Source organism: Bombina bombina, chromosome 2 (genome assembly GCF_027579735.1).
Source record: "Bombina bombina isolate aBomBom1 chromosome 2, aBomBom1.pri, whole genome shotgun sequence".
Taxonomy (NCBI): Eukaryota; Metazoa; Chordata; class Amphibia; order Anura; family Bombinatoridae; genus Bombina; species Bombina bombina.
Genome location: NC_069500.1, coordinates 91847986 through 91865252, shown reverse-complemented (window position 1 = coordinate 91865252; position 17267 = coordinate 91847986). Strand labels below are relative to the sequence as shown.

Below are 17267 nucleotides of genomic sequence, written 5' to 3'. Positions count from 1 at the left end.
TTCAATTGCTGGCTAGCTCCGCCTCTGTCTATTTTATATGTTTTTAGAATATTTTATATTCTGGTAACTGGATATTCTTGAGTATCCTTTCAATATTAGTGTAGTGTACAAGTGTAGTCATATGTGTTCATTGTTATGCATGAGTAGTCACACTATTTTTCTGTGTAGAGACACAAGCTGCTGAACTGTAAAATAATAGTTTCATTGATATAACTTAAGTTCCCCATGTTTATTCATCTAGTCAGGTCCCATGTTGTTTCAACTTGACAGAGGGATAAACAGATACTGACCTGTTTTAAAGCTGATATTTACAAAACACAGATTTGTCCAGTTTTGCTTAACAAGCACCATCTTTTAAAGGGAAAATATACTGGTTGTCTAATGTTCTGTTTAATTGAGACGTAATTAATAGTAGTTAATAATTGATGTAAGCTACACCTTATAAGTACATGTTTAGTTTAACAGCACAGCTAAATTAAATGAAGCTATTGAATTAATATATTATGTCCTTTTTTTTAATGAAAGATGGGCTGAATCGGATTAACTTTTTATTGGTGCATATGTCTTTTGTTAGATAAACCTATTCTTGTCTTGACAAAAGCTTCTCAATATAAAACATTTAAAGGGGCATTCTACAATATAATTTTTATTGTTTTAAAAAATATATAATCCCATTATTACCCATTCCCCAGTTTTGCATAACCAACACAGTTATATTAATATACTTTTTACCTCTGTGATTACCTTGTATGTAAGCATCTTCTGACAGCCCCCTGATCACATGATTTTTATTTATTATCTATTGACTTGCTTTTTAGCCAATTAGAGCCATGTTGTGCTGACTCTTAAATAACTCCTTGGACGTGATCACAATGTTCTCTATATGGCCCACATGAACTAGCAAGCTTCTGTTGTGAAAAGCAAATAAAAAAGCATGGGATTAAGAGGCTGTCTATAGTGGCTTAGAAACAGGCAGAAATTTTGAGGTTTAAATGTTAAGTATATTAATATATCAATGTTGGTTGTGCAAAGCTGGGGAATGGGTAGTAAAGGAATTATCTATCTTTTTAAACAATAACAATTTTAGTGTAGACTGTCCCTTTAAGAGCCATTTTTTTTTATAGAAAATGAGCAAATCTAGGCAAGTATCCCCACTTGCTTATCCCCAGAAGGACTATATATACATTGTTACGAATGCACCAGGGAACTTTGGGTAAGATATGCAAATTAGACATAATATATCTCATGCTTTTTGCTTTGAAGTATTGCATTTAACCACAACTATCCTCTTTATGGGGTGGGTGCAGCAAAAAAATACACTTCTAGACAGCTGTTTAGGGTTTAGTAACTCTCATCAGCAGAAAATAGTTCAATTTTGGTTTGGTGCTTGGTAAAGCTTTTTTCATTCATAAAGGTGGTCCATGATCCATGCTCCTGGGAATTATACTCCTGGCGAATAGGAGCAAAGATCATGTCACATGTACCTATCCCTAGCCTCCATCGTTGGTATACTCTACTTTCAAGTTCCTCTGCTGTTATGTTTACAGCACTGGGTTCCTAACTACTGGAAGCATTTTTCTTCTGTGTTTGGTGTGTCCAGTAGTATTGATGCTGTTTTTTTAAGCATGTTAATGTTTTTTTGGCACTCATTAGCCTATTGGCTTTTAATAGGTTCTTTTTTAGTACATTATAGCCTGGGGTCTGTTGTGACAATATTTATTATTACAGGGACAGTCTAGTCAAAATTAAGCTTTCAAAGGTGAATTATTATCTGATGATCAGGATACAGATTTGTCCTGTATAGCAAGGTTCTTCAAACCACGGGTCGGGACCTATTACTGGGTCACCACACCATGTGTACTGGGTCGCGACTTGTGTGTGTTGTAGGAGTGTGTGTGTGGTGTATTGTATGAGATTGTGTGTGTGCTGTGCGTGTTGTGTATGAGAGTGTGTGGGGTTTGTGTTGTATGAGTGTGTGTGTGTGTTGTATGAGTGTGTGTGTTGTATGAGTGTGTGTGTGTGTGTTGTATGAGTGTGTGTGTGTTGTATGAGTGTGTGGGGTGTGTGTTGTATGAGTGTGTGTGTGTGTGTGTGTTGTATGAGTGTGTGTGTTGTATGAGTGTGTGTGTTGTATGAGTGTGTGTGTGTGTGTGGTATGCGTGTAATATGTGTTGTATGATTATGTGTGTGTGTTGTATGAGTGTGTGGTGTGTGTGTTGTATGAGAAGGTGTGTGTTATTAAGTTTTACAACGCTTTCAAATTTGACTACAATCAGGAATAAAGCATGCACATATTTTAGTCTCTTTGCCAAAAATTGCAGCTATCATGTTGTTTATTTCTTATGAAATTTTCAGACCAAATATAAAAATTGGGTCCCAAAGGTATGTGGTATCATGGCACAGGGTCTTGGGGGGGAAAAGTTTGAAGAACCCTGCTGTATTGGATTTGATTTTGAAACCGGAAGCTAAATCCCCAGATATATTTCCTGATGCTATATTTGAGCTAGTCTATAAGTAGTGGTCTAAGTCAGGTAGCCCTTTTAATCCTTCATTAAAATTTAAGATGTTTCTAAAATTGAGCTATGGGGAACTATTCCTAAGGTGGGCAGTGCTATTTTTATTCTGGCTAAGCATACACTATTCCTTTGGATAATAGTACTTATATTAAAGTCCCCATGGATAGGAAGCTTGAGTCTTTTTCGTAGGAAGTTTTTTTACAAGCTGGTTTCCTTTTTAGGGCAGCAATTAGTATTACTTGTGTTGCTGTGGCCTCTGCTTGTTGGTGTAATAGTCTTTATTAACAGTAGAAGACAGCTACTTGGTCTTCTTTACATACTTTTACCAAATTTTACCATTTTGATGTTTTTTTCTTTTTCTGAAACAGCTTTTAGTAGGCAAGTACTTCAGGCAGTTGTTTCTGGACATTAAATATTGTTGTTGGCTTACCCTAGACAATACTCTCCAACCATGATCTTAGCTCCCAAAGTGGGTATGGACAGAACCAGCCGCCTCCTCCTTTTTTTCCCCCCTGTAACCAACTATCTATACATCAGGAGCCTCAAAAATTAAGTAAATGGAAAAGTGTAAAATTTATACTAAACCCAAGTTTTTTCTTTCATGATTCAGATGCAATTTTAAGCAACTTTTCTAAATTTACTCCTATTATCAATTGTTTTCGTTCTCTTGGTATCTTTATTTATGTAAGCATAGGAGCCGGTCCGTTTTTGGTTCAGAACCTAGTTTGCGCTTGCTGATTGGTGGCTACATTTAGCCACCAATCAGCAAGCGCTATTCAGGGTACCAAACCAAAAATAGGCTGTGTCCTTTGCTTACATTCCTGCTTTTTCAAATAAAGGTACCAAGAGAACAGAAAACAATTGATATTAGGAGTAAATTTAGAAAGTTGTTTAAAATTGCTAGCTCTATCCCTTTAAGTTATTTTTGCATGAAAAGCTCAAATATCTTGTTAGTATCAGCTTTATTAGTTAAACAAGCTGTTCTTTTCTACACTTTTTTTATATACATGAGTGCGTGCATTTAAATCAAGTCCCTCCAGTGTGTAAATAATGTACTTGGAGAGCAGTACATTTAGTTAGCTCATTCTTAAAGACCAAACCACAAGGGAACAATGATTTACTATGTTTAAAAAAATTATTCTAAAACAGCAGTAGATGGACATGGACACAATGCTACCATTGTACAAGATAATATTTGTTGTTTTAAGCAATGTAGTTCTTTCAGTTTAAGTGTTGTAACTGTATTTTCTAAAGGCTCATTATTTCTTTAAAAAATATTTTGTGGTTTTGTTCAATTCTGCAAGCAGGGATAATTATATTCATACACAGTTTAGTTTTTTATGCTTTTATTTAATAATAAAAATGGTGAATCTACACATTTACAATTGACTAATTTCCCATGAATACTCTGAAACACAATAGCTTACTGCTAATATATTGCATCACTGTTTACAGCAATGTATCACATTGCTACAAACATTCTTGGAATCACTAGTGCCATAGTACTAATGCTCCAGAGCCTATCTAGGTTTTCAACATACCAAGAGCACAAAGCAAATGTATTAAATTTAAGTAAATTGAATTATTTTTTTATATAAAACTATTTTTATGTTGCTAAGAATTTTCAAGATCGATAAGCAAAGACAACAATTAATAAAAGTCTCATGATATTCAAAAAGTTTTATATATTAATGTTGCAATGACTCTCCGGTCTCTAGTATGAGATAAGATTTATGGCCTTCAAGTATACAAATATAACCAAAACATAACATAGGCAACACGTCACACAAACCAAAATGTGTTTCTAACTCCGCAGTTTATATAACATTTCGGTTAGCTAACCCACTATCTTCTAAACCTGGAAAGCACCATTTTCAAAGCAACGGGGCCTCTAGTATACATTCAGAAGAGGAGAAGGGCATAATAATCAGTCTCCTGGAGTATTCATGTTAGAGAGAGGTTATATGGTTTGTACTTAAAGGGAAATCAAACCCAGTATAGAGCTTGTGATTTTAAATAAGTTTCTAATTTACTTCTTAAGATAGCAAGAGGACAGAGAAAAATTGATAAAATTAGTAAATTAAAAAGTTGTTTAAAATTGCATGCTTTATCTGAATCATTAAAGGGATACTAACCCCTCATTTTTTCTTTAATGATTCAGATAGTGCATGCAATTTTAAGCAACTTTCTAATTTACTCCTATTATCAATTTTTTTTTTGTTCTCGTGTTATCTTGATTTGAAAAAGCAGTAATAAAAGGTTAGGAGCCGGCCCATTTTTTAGTTCAGCACCTTGGTAGAGCTGCTGATTGGTTTGCTACATTTAGCCACAAATCAGCAAGTGCTACCCATGTGCTGAACAAAAAATGGTCTGGCTCTAAAGCTTACAGTACTGCTTTTTCAAATCAAGATAGCATGAGAACAAAGGAAAATTGATAATAGGAGTAAATTAGAAAGGTGCTTAAAATCTCATGCTCTATCTGAATCATGAAATAAAAAAATTGGGTTTAGTATCCCTTTAATGAAAAAATTGGGTTTAGTAAACTCAAAAAGGGATAGTAAACTCAAATTGTTTTCTTTTATGATTCAGATAGAGCATGCAATTTTAAGCTACTTTATAATTTACTCCTATGATCAATTTTTCTTTGTTTTCTTGCTATCTTTATTTAAAAAGCAGGAATTTAAAGCTTAGCAGCCAGCCTATTTTTGGTTTTGAACCTGGGTTATGCTTGCTTATTGGTGGCTAAATGTAGCCACCAATAAGCAATCACTATCCAGGGTGCTGAACCAATTAGCATCTCACTCCCAGGTCCCGAGCCTACCTAGGTATGCTTTTCAACAAAGGATGCAAAGAGTACAAATCAAATTAGATAACAGAAGTAAATTGGAACGTTGTTTAAGTTTGTATAAGTGATCCACAATGGCAATGAAACTACATGTGGAACTTATAAATGTAGACCATTGTGTTATTTTATAATATGGTAAACAACAGTATTTAAAACACATTTTTTGGTTCCATATTTAGTATTGGTGCACCTTCCCAAACCTGTGCTGTTTAATAAGATACCTGCAATATTTTTTTTAGCACCGCAAAATGAAGTTTGATATACACGCTTATCACAATGCGTACTGATACATACGGCCAGTGGACGAACAGATCCACTGCAGTATGCAGCAAAGGCTCACGGACAACTTCTCAAGTTGAGAAGCTTGTCTTCACGCCGGTTAGTACATCGGGCCATTAGTGCAGACAATTCTGTTGGGGAATGTATGGATGTCGCAGATTTTTCCTTCAGTCATTTTTTATACATTCCTAAACATTCCAGGAATTACCAAGTTTGACAGTTCAGTGAGCTTGTACAGATATAGCTTTCATTGCACAGGGACAAGAAATATTGCATTTGTTTAAAAAATATATATACTAATCCTTAAAGGGACAGTCAAGTACAAAAAATAATTGTAATTTTAAACAACTTTCCAACTTACTTTTATCACCAATTTTGCTTTGTTCTCTTGGTATTCTTAGTTGAAAGCTAAACCTAGGAGGTTCATATGCTAATTTCTGAGACCTTGACGGCCGCCTCTAATCTAAATGCGTTTTGATAGTTTTTCACCACTAGAGGGCATTAGTTCACTTGTTTCATATAGATAACATTGAGCTCATGCACGTGAATTTGCCATAGAGACAGCTCTGATTTGCTAAAATGCATGTCTGTCAAAAGAACTGAAATAAGGGGGCAGTCTGCTGAGGCTTAGATACAAGGTAATTACAGAGGTAAAATGTGTATAATTATAACTCTATTGGTTATGCAAAACTGGGGAATTGGTAATTAAGGGATTATCTATCTATCTTTTAAAACAACAAAAATTCTGGTGTTGACTGTCCCTTAAATAGAGATGAAACCCCAAATATTTCTTTCATGATCAAGTAGAGCATACAGTTTTAAACAACTTTCCAATTTTTGTCTTTTATCAAATTTGCTTCATTCTTTTGGTATTATTTGCTGAAGGAGCAGTAATGCACTATTGAGAGCTAGCTGAACACATCCAGTGAGCCAATCACAAGAGACAAATGTGTGCAATCACCAGCTAGCACCCACTAGTGTATTATATGTACATATTCTTTTTCAACAACGGATATCAAGAGAAGAATACATTTGAAAATAGAAGTGAATTTAAAATGAGTCTTACGTGCGCTATCAGATTTATGGAAGTTTATTATTGACTTTCCTATTCCTTTGATACAAGAATTTTAAAGAATTTTAACTTCTTCTTAAAGTTCAGCCAATCCTGGAATAATTTATGGGAAGATGCTTTTGTAGGGCAGTGGTAAACTAATTGGGCCCTTTTAGCATTTGTTAAACAGACATGTCACCCATTTGTTAAATTGTTTGAAAGTGATGTAGCAAATCTGTAAAAAGCTAACTAGAAAAACAAATATTAGCATTTCTATGTAAAGTAATATTTAACCTCAATTTCTTCAGCTCAAGTTCTCTGTGAGCAGTATTTTCAGTTATTTTTTTACTGTCAACAGCAGCCAATCATTAGTGATGAATTTATACTTTTCTTTACTTTGATTTTGTGGGGTTTCACCATAATCTTGTGAGATTTCTTAGCAAACTTCCTTAATCAAAGGGTAATAAAGTGACTGTACATGCTCATGCCAGATGCAAGCTCTCTTACATGTCCCAGGACAAACATCCTGATTGGATGCTTGAGGTTCATTTACAATGGGATGCAGCTACTGAGGTAATTTGAGGTCAAATATCTTCCATTTTTACATAGAGATGTTCTGCTTTTTACAGATATGGTACATCACTTTTAAATAATTCAGCATTTGCGTGACATACCTCTTTTATTAGTGTAACTACATATCGGTGAGGATAAAAGAACATGAAGGTAAATGTAAAAAAAAAAAAGTTTTCGTTATCACTAATGCAGTTTATTTTTACTGATTTTCACTGCCCAGTATTTTAACATTTTTTGATAATTAAAAGTATGCTTTAAAATAGCAGGTTCTTTTAGCACAATTTATCATCTGATCTGCCCATATTGTTTTGTGGGTACTACATCAGGAGTCTGGTACCTCATTATTAGCCATATTTTATTTAATTACATGGAAACCATGATAGGAGGAAGTAATTAGTTAAAAAAATCTTCTATGGAGTATAGGCCGGTTTGTTTTTCACTTAAATAGATTATAAAATATTCTAATATATCTGCACCCATTTTTTTTATTTAATTGCTTAAAAACACTGATGATAAACAATGAACTGGCTATAATAAAGAATAATACAAAACGTCATTTAAGATCAAACTAAGATTAATTTTTGCAGAATTCTGCAGAAATTACCATTACAGCCTTTATTATAACAATGCCTGTTCTGTGATGTTTAGGACGGATTCCTGATCGGTTGTAAATGAAATACATTTTTAGCTGCTCTTTGGAGTCTTTGGGCTAGATTTATCAAAGGCTAGGCGAACTCTGTATGTTCTTAGCCTGTAACTGCGCCCCAGCTCGCCTCTGGAGAGGCGCACGTGTGCCTAAATTTATCAAAAAAATAGACGTAATTTTGCGCAGGCGAGCTGGGGCGTAATAATGATAAATATTTGCGCCGCCATGTTTTGATTATTAAAAAAAAAAAGTTTTTTAGGTAACTATTTAGCTAATATTTATATTATATAATGTTTCTGTGCTGTTTGTGTCATATGTTGACTCAAAAATAAATATATCGATATATATATATATATATATATATATATATAAAACTTTTGGTACCATATGCGCCTGTGGAAGCGCAAATTACTGGGAATAACAGTATCTTCTTTGCTCTGAACTTTTGAAAAATTAGTTAGAGTAAAGTACTGCATCACAAGATGTAAAAGCATGTATTATAATGGTGTTCGACTCAGTCTGTATGGCGAAATATACAACACGCAATTACAGCCGGAATTATCGGCGTAAAGCAATGATGAATAAGCAACTGGGCGTATTTGTAGGTCGGGCTGTTAAATTACGACTATTACTAATGTATATTGGTGCACTCGGGAGCGCGCCTGTGCGCCTAGGCGAATGCAAGCGCAGTGCGAAGAAGTTTTTCAGATTTGCGCAATTATAGGCGCAGAGTGCTTTGATAAATATGAGGATCCGTTTGTATGCGTTATTTTGGACGATATTAGAGGAGAATGGCTTTGATAAATCTAGCCCTTTTTTGTTCTCAAAGCAGAGGAATGTGCTGTCTCACAAGTATAAAGAGGGGTGTTGGATTTAGAGAAAAAACAAGCATATCCCACATAAGATAGTATCTGATTTATTTACTATGTTTTCTTTGTTATTCATTTTAGGAGACTGTATTGGTCTTCTTAGGTTTCATGTTGTTTATTTGATATTTTAATGATATGTTCTGTATCTCTTTACAGGTGTCAGAACAGGACATGGATGAAGCTATCAGTCGTACAACCCACCGTGAAAGCAAAGACCCAACCCCCTCACACGTTGTGGGTAAGTTAGTTGTTTTGGAAAACAACATCATAGTTTTTTTTTCCTTTGTATGCTCTAAAAACAGAATTTTAAAATATATACTTTTTTCTTTAAAAAAAAAAAAAAAATGCAATCAAAATGTTTGTGTAACTGGGGCTACCAATAAAGCTGTTGAATTTGAATTTATCAGCCTGTGAACATTCCATCCCCAGTAATGACTTGTGTACAAACAAATTGGCTTTAACCCCTTAAGGACTAGCGACGTACCCTGTATGTCGCTGGCCTTTTTTTGGGACTTGATTGTTTTATATCGTGGTCTTGCCACCAATGTTGAGACTGCTCTATTCCACAAAGCCTTCTGGACGGAGGGCATTAATAGCGTGTTCTTGCTAGACTTGTGCTATTATGTCCTGAAAAAACACTTAACGACCAGTGACATACAGGGTACATTGTGGTCATTAAGGGGTTAATATACTTTCAAAATAGGGTTTTTAGAAACTATTTTGATATCTGCATTGCTAAACATGGTGATAGAATTTAATTGATGAGCAAAGTATACATCTTTTTTTTTTTGTTTTGCTTGTGGCATTTGAGTTTTATCTGGTGATGTAAATGGAATTAATATATAATTAAATAACTTTGATTATTCAAATACGTTTTTGCACAGACTGTGTATAATATGTAGTGAAAGATCAGTGTTTAATGTGATACCTTAATTGATTGATAATTTGTCTAGTTATCGATTTCTGTACAAATAAACCACTTCATAAAAAAATATGAGGTTGAATATTTAAAGCAATTAATGTATAAACTATAGAGTACTTTTTTTTATCAGCTAAAAAAGTCAAGGAAGAAAAAAAAAAAGATAAATTTAAAGGGACACTAACGTGAAAATTAAACGTTCTTAATTCAGATGGAGCAATATTAAGATACTTTTCCATTTGCTTCAGTTATTAAATTGTACAGTCTTTTAAATGCAGGCTTTTAATGCGCCAGCTACCTTTGATCATGTGTTAGAGATCACAGTGTATGCGTATATAAGTCTGTCATTGGTTGATTGATGTCACATGATACACGGTGCTGGTAAATTGAAGTCAATTTTCAAATTTGTCAGAAAAAAAATCTACTGCTCATTTAAAAAATCAGAGTAAGTGCTATTGTGTTGTCTTTTTGTTATACACTGGTTAATTATGCAATTCTGCTATATTTAATGGTCATTTAATATAAAGTAATGGGTAAGAGCAAGTCTGAGATTAGTTATTGTAGCAAAGTATAAATTCATGTAACCTTATATTATTACTAGGATTTCTTGTTTCAATGTCAGTGATTTTAATGATTTACTACAATAGTTTTAATTTCTTATATGCAAATTTCTGTCCACTCAAAAACGGCTTTTGTAAGAGTGTGACACAAATGCACTTTCAGCTCGTCAGGCATGATCAAGAACAGTAAATTATTAATTTATGCAAATTGTTTTATCATAGGAAACTTTTATAGTTATCTTTCTTGCAGCCTCTCTTCAAGGGACATGAAACCCAAATAAATGTTTTCATTATTTCAGTAGAACATTCAGAATTTTAAATAACTTTCCAGTTTACTTCTATTATCAAATTTGTTTCATTTTCTTGGTTTCTAACTGAACACAAGGATCAGCCAATGACAATCGGTATATATTTGCAGCCACCAATCAGCAGCAAGAAGTAAGCAAATTAAATAATAGATGTAAATCAGAAAGTTATTTAAAATTGTATGCTCTGTCTAAATCATGATTGTCTAATTATGACTTTACTGTCCCTTTTTAAGGTGTAAATCGATTAGTTTATTCATGTACCTGTAGACCCTACGTGACATTCCAATGTAAACCTCTGTAATCGAATTTAAATCGTTGACTTAATAGAAATAAAACATAGCTTTTATTATATTACTGTTTAGTGATATTGACCCTTCCATTTCCTCTTCTGTAGTGTAGATGTAGAGAGCGGCCTTACCAGAGGCGTAACTAGAAACCACAGGGCCCAGGTGCAAGAATCCCCACCCCCCCAAAAAAAAGTGAATTTGATACTTTTTTTTTTTAACATTTAACACAGAAAAAATGTGAATCAGATTACATGTCTGCAAAAGGAGGTACCCTGTGCCCTGTGTGAGATGGTCTGACTCCCTATTACTGTATATAGTGACACTGTTTAACCCACCAGTACTGTATATAGTGAGTTAGTAACACAGTCTGTAATCTGCCGGTTAGATGGCTGGCCTGACCCTACCCGCCCCAATACTTTATAAAGTGACCACAGTAGTCTGTGACATGGTCCAGCCCCCCCCCCCCGTACTGTATATAGTGGAACTGTATAGTGACACTGTTTACCCCCTCCCCCCATGCTGTAGTAACAAGGTCTGTAATTTGCTGATTCCACAAACATACACACACATACATGCAAAAATACACACACAGTCACATACATACATACATACATACATACATACATACATACATACACACACACATACATGCATAAATAAACACACAGTCACATACATACATACATACACACATACACACACACATACATGCATAAATACACACACAGTCACATACATACATACATACACACACATACACACCAATGGGTAAAACAGAAAGACTAACTAACCCCTGTAGTCAGAGACACAAGTGAAGCATCATGTCACTCTCACATGATATCAGTGCAGGCAGTGGCAGGCACCCCCTGTAGTTTCGCCTGGGCCGTACCCCATTCTCTACGTAGCAGATAGAGCATGTTCTTAATAGTAAGAAGAACGAAGAACTGTGCATGCACAGATCTATGCAGCCGCTGCAATATAAACAATGAATCACAAAATTCATTGTTGGCTCAGAGACCTTTAAGGATGTCTGAATGTAATTTCATGCATGCGCGCACAGCAGCCTTCCCGCCCCTTCTGTGATCAGTATTTGGGACACAGAACACAAGTCGCTCCACAAAGTCACACCCACACAAATTTAAATCAGGAACCCGTGCAGCAAAGCTCCAGTTTAGAAGACAGCAATAAATGTCACTTTCCAAAGAAAAACATACCACATCGAGGGGAGCAGGCGAAGGGAACGAAAAGTGAGTAACATGAAAAAATAAACCTGTTTCTTAGCATTTTACATAGGTGGGAAAAATCTGAGGAAGTCAAAATTCAAATGGAATATTTGGCTGTTAACATTCATTCCATAAAAAAAACAGTATAATGGCTGAACAAATGTCAAGGAAAACTTTCATTCTGCAGTGCAAATTGCACATGTACCTAACTCTACATAATGTTACTCAGTTTATCAAAGACAGAGTTGGCCCTCTTGGGTTTTGAAACTATAACCGCAGGTTTAAGGAGATATTGGAGATATTGGATATTGAAATGGCAAAAGGGACAGTAAAGCCAAATTATACTTTTTTAATTGAGCTAGAGCAGGCAAGTTTAAACAACCTTCCAATTTACTTCTATTACCAAATTTGCTTTGTTCTCTTAGTATTCTTTGTAAACCTAGCTGAATGCATCTAGTGAGTCAATGACATGACACATATGTGCTTACCCACTAATCAGCACCTAGCTCCCAGTAGTGCAATGCTGCTCCTGAGCCTGCCTAGTTATGCTTTTCAACAAAGGATAGAAGAGAACAAATCAAATTAGATAATAAAAGTAAGTTGGAAACTTGTGAACAATTACATGCTCTATCTAAATCATTTGGGTTGTAATTTCCCTTTTAACCAGTAGGTAGAAATGTGTAGATCATCTCCTTTTGCCTTTTTTCTGTTTAGTGTGTTCAAATAAATCTTTTATTTATTATTATTATTATTATCATTCACTCAGGATTCCATTTAAAGAGCCCATCACCTTCTGTGAAGCCAAAACAAGGCGATGGATCACCGTCCCTCAGCTGGACTATGAAACGCTTCTTGGAACCTGCCAGTCGGGTAAGAGAAAGTAACGGTTTATATTATTTTACTAATGCATTAACTTTTTTTTGATGGGACCAGTGAGCATCAGTATGAAATTAACAACTGATATTGATAAATTAGTTTACATTTATATAGTAGATATGATTGAATGTCCCTTTAAAATAAAAGACAATCACACAATTTATGAGGAATTCATATTTCAGGAAAATTGATCAAATTTTTTTTTTTTGTATTACTTGTCAAAAACAACAAGAGTAAAAAAAAATGTATTTTTTAAAAAAAAGTTAATCTGATCTGTTTTAGTCTCTTATTTGATTGGATGTGATACCTGACAAAAATAACTGCAATATCCCCCTTTAAACAATAAACATTATATGAAATCTGTGTTCTCTTGTCTGTCTTTCACTTAATTATATTTAATTTATTTTCAGTTTTTGCAATTAATGCAAATGAGCAATGACCTTATTTTCCTTACTATGTCCTCTGCTTATCAGGGGTCAGTAAGCTCAGAATCGGAGCTGTCCCAGTACTTCTCTCAGGATGTCCCCAGTCAGTCGTCACTTTCTGATACGGCGGTCACCGGCTCTAGTGATGAGGAACATCTGCGTCTTAGAAGATCAAACAGCTCGGTAGAGGACAACAGTGCTCCTTTGTCTGCTGCCAGTAAGTCTTCCCAAATCTACGCACGTTCCCTTTCTGAACAGACATTGCCTAGTATTTATATTGACTATTTATTCCATGCACATGCAAACGAAGTCGCACCTGATATCCGCCATCTACACAATATTGTATAGACGTGTTTTAGCTTCCTGGCATTTGGTAAACAAGGCAGCAATTGAGAGACTGAAATAAAGCTAACTCTTGGGATGTTATCCGAGTCACTTTATTCTTTCAGAGATATTCAGCTTAAAGGGACAGTAAACACCTCTCTTAAAGGGATAGTCTACTTCAGAATTGTTATTGTTTAAAAAGATAGATAATCCCTTTATTACCCAGTTTTGCATAACCAACACAGTTGGGGTACAATTTTGGACACACAGTTCTATAATCTTCAATACCTTAATAATGAACTATTTTGATATGTTATCCCTGAGTCTGCCTTTATTTAGCCACCTTTACTCACTTTTTACCTTATAAGTTGTTGCATGCCAAAGAGGAGTCCAAAATTTAAAAGGCACTTCCTTTTTTTTTTATTTTTACTTCTTGTTCATATTTTGAAAATTGTTTTGCTTTTTTTTTTTTTTTCCCTCTTTACTGCTCATTGAAAATGTTATTACTTTTATTATTTTGTTAGTGAGTGCTACTTGGGGGAGCCAAGATTACTAAAAATTAAATAATTCTTATCAGAACTTGCAGATTTCTTAACCCCCCAATCCCGTCCTACTGCTAAATAAAATACGTTATTCAGTGGCATGAGGAATACATAATCATTTTAAAATGTGTGGCTTTAAGGATTTGGGTATGTTGTTAAAATGATAGTTTACCCAAAACGTTCTCTACTTTAATTTGTTCCCAATGATCCATTTTACCTGCTGGAGTGTATTAAAGTGTTTACAAGGGGGCGGAGCCAGCTACAGAAGAGACAGGATGCATAGTTCAAGGGCCCCTGCAAAACTAATTGATTTGGGGGTATAAATAATACATTTCAGCAAAGTTTCAGATATATACCCACATATGGGAAGAGCAACTTATCTAAAGACCCATTTGATGAGACTTTACATATCTGCTCCGACATTTTTCCGGACCTAACTGTTTGCAACGACCACAAGGTAGCGGTGTATTTTGGCCTTGTAGAGGCAGCCGGATATAAGCAGAATATTCCTTTACTCTTACAATCATGAAGGAATTGGGGAAAGTATTCTAAGAGCTTATGGAACAATTTGAGAGGCAGTTTTGCGCAAGAATAGACAGAATTGTTGCTGCTGCACGGTCGAGAGATGGCTTGACCCGAAACACACTGCAGAGCCTAACAACAGACGGAACAGATACAGATGTGAGTGGTGTTATGCACTCACAGATAGTGCCGGCACCTGCCTTGCTAACCTTGGAGTTTACATGTGGATCAAGGTTACAGAAAGATGGTGGATCAGGGCGTCTGCTACAGAAGACTCGAATATCCCCTGCCCGGCTACCCGGCAGTGGGAGGAGGACCTCCGCGACTCGCCCGACGATGTTAGTGGAGGTTTTTGTCCCTCCTGCCCTGGAAGTGAAGTCCTGTGCTTAAGTACGGAGGAGACTGACCAGGTCCTTGTGTTTGGGAGTGCGGCCGGCTCCCCTGCGTGTGACGCTGGTACCATAGATGACATGCTGGGACTTCTTCGCCAGAAGATTGCAGACATGGTCTCACACGAAGTGGCTGTACATCATGGGAATTCTCAGTCTGCGGACATCTAAGTGCATGTACAAAAATGTATTCACCCTAGCCGTTTCAGTGAGATGACCCCGCATGGCCGGGAGTACAGATTTTTCACATCTAAGAAGCACAGGCAGGGGAATTGGTTGAGACTTTGGACTATGTCTGGGATTCTGTACTGCTATCAGCACTTGTTATACACGCTTCCCTGCTTTGTACAATGTGGTATGCTGTGAGGGCTTGACAGCCTGATATATGTACTTGCAATTTGTATTTGAGTTTTGCAATTCTTCTATGGGTCATATTGTTACTTAATTTATTATGAGAAGAAAGTGTTGACAAATGTATTATTGCCCGGGGGTTCTTACACAGAGAGTTTATATCTTAAGACTAAACTTCATAAACTTGTTTGAACTAGGAGCCTCTTAGTCTAATAGACAGGTTAACCCTTAATAATGTTGAAGCATGAGGGAATTTTGGCCCCACCCTTTCACTGTATTTTTATATTATAATTGCAGCAGCATTTGGTAATTGCCTGAGAGTGTTATCCCTTCCCAATAGATATTGGACTTTCAACATATATTTCTTTCATGTAATTAGCAAGAGTCCATGAGCTAGTGACGTATGGGATATACATTCTTACCAGGAGGGGCAAAGTTTCCCAAACCTCAAAATGCCTATAAATACACCCCTCACCACACCCACAAATCAGTTTTTACAAACTTTGCCTCCATGGAGGTGGTGAAGTAAGTTTGTGCTAGATTCTACGTTGATATGCGCTCCGCAGCAGGTTGGAGCCCGGTTTTCCTCTCAGCGTGCAGTGAATGTCAGAGGGATGTGAGGAGAGTATTGCCTATTTGAATTCAATGATCTCCTTCTACGGGGTCTATTTCATAGGTTCTCTGTTATCGGTCGTAGAGATTCATCTCTTACCTCCCTTTTCAGATCGACGATATACTCTTATATATACCATTACCTCTGCTGATTCTCGTTTCAGTACTGGTTTGGCTTTCTACTACATGTAGATGAGTGTCCTGGGGTAAGTAAGTCTTATTTTCTGTGACACTCTAAGCTATGGTTGGGCACTTTTATATAAAGTTCTAAATATATGTATTCAAACATTTATTTGCCTTGACTCAGGATGTTCAACGTTCCTTATTTCAGACAGTCAGTTTCATATTTGGGATAATGCATATGAATAAATCAATTTTTTCTTACCTTAAAATTTGACTTTTCCCTGTGGGCTGTTAGGCTCGCGGGGGCTGAAAATGCTTCATTTTATTGCGTCATTCTTGGCGCGGACTTTTTTGGCGCAAATTTTTTTTTCTATTTCCGACGTCATACGTGTCGCCGGAAGTTGCGTCATTTTTGACGTTTTTTTGCGCCAAAAGTGTTGGCGTTCCGGATGTGGCGTCATTTTTGGCGCCAAAGGCATTTAGGCGCCAAATAATGTGGGCGTCTTTTTTGGCGCTAAAAAAATATGGGCGTCACTATTGTCTCCACATTATTTAAGTCTCATTATTTATTGCTTCTGGTTGCTAGAAGCTTGTTCACTGGCATTTTTTCCCATTCCTGAAATTCCATTTAAGGAATTTGATCAATTTTGCTTTATATGTTGTTTTTTCTATTACATATTGCAAGATGTCCCAGATTGACACTGAGTCAGAAGATACTTCTGGAAAATCGCTGCCTGGTGCTGGATCTACCAAAGTTAAGTGTATCTGCTGTAAACTTGTGGTATCTGTTCCTCCAGCTGTTGTTTGTACTGAATGTCATGACAAACTTGTTAATGCAGATAATATTTCCTTTAGTAATGTTACATTACCTGTTGCTGTTCCGTCAACATCTAATACTCAGAGTGTTCCTGATAACATAAGAGATTTTGTTTCTAAATCCATTAAGAAGGCTATGTCTGTTATTCCTCCTTCTAGTAAACGTAAAAAGTCTTTTAAAACTTCTCATTTTTCAGATGAATTTTTAAAT

General features: G+C 35.8%; 1 protein-coding gene across 1 annotated transcript in view; it reads left to right on the top strand.

Moving 5' to 3' along the window:
* PDZD2 (PDZ domain containing 2) overlaps positions 1 to 17267 on the top strand; it is a 718112-nt gene that overhangs the window by 563180 nt on the left and 137665 nt on the right. Inside the window, 3 exon segments of the mRNA XM_053701173.1 lie at positions 8936 to 9017; positions 12843 to 12946; positions 13426 to 13594. Of these exon segments, the coding sequence (XP_053557148.1) occupies positions 8936 to 9017; positions 12843 to 12946; positions 13426 to 13594 (355 nt within the window).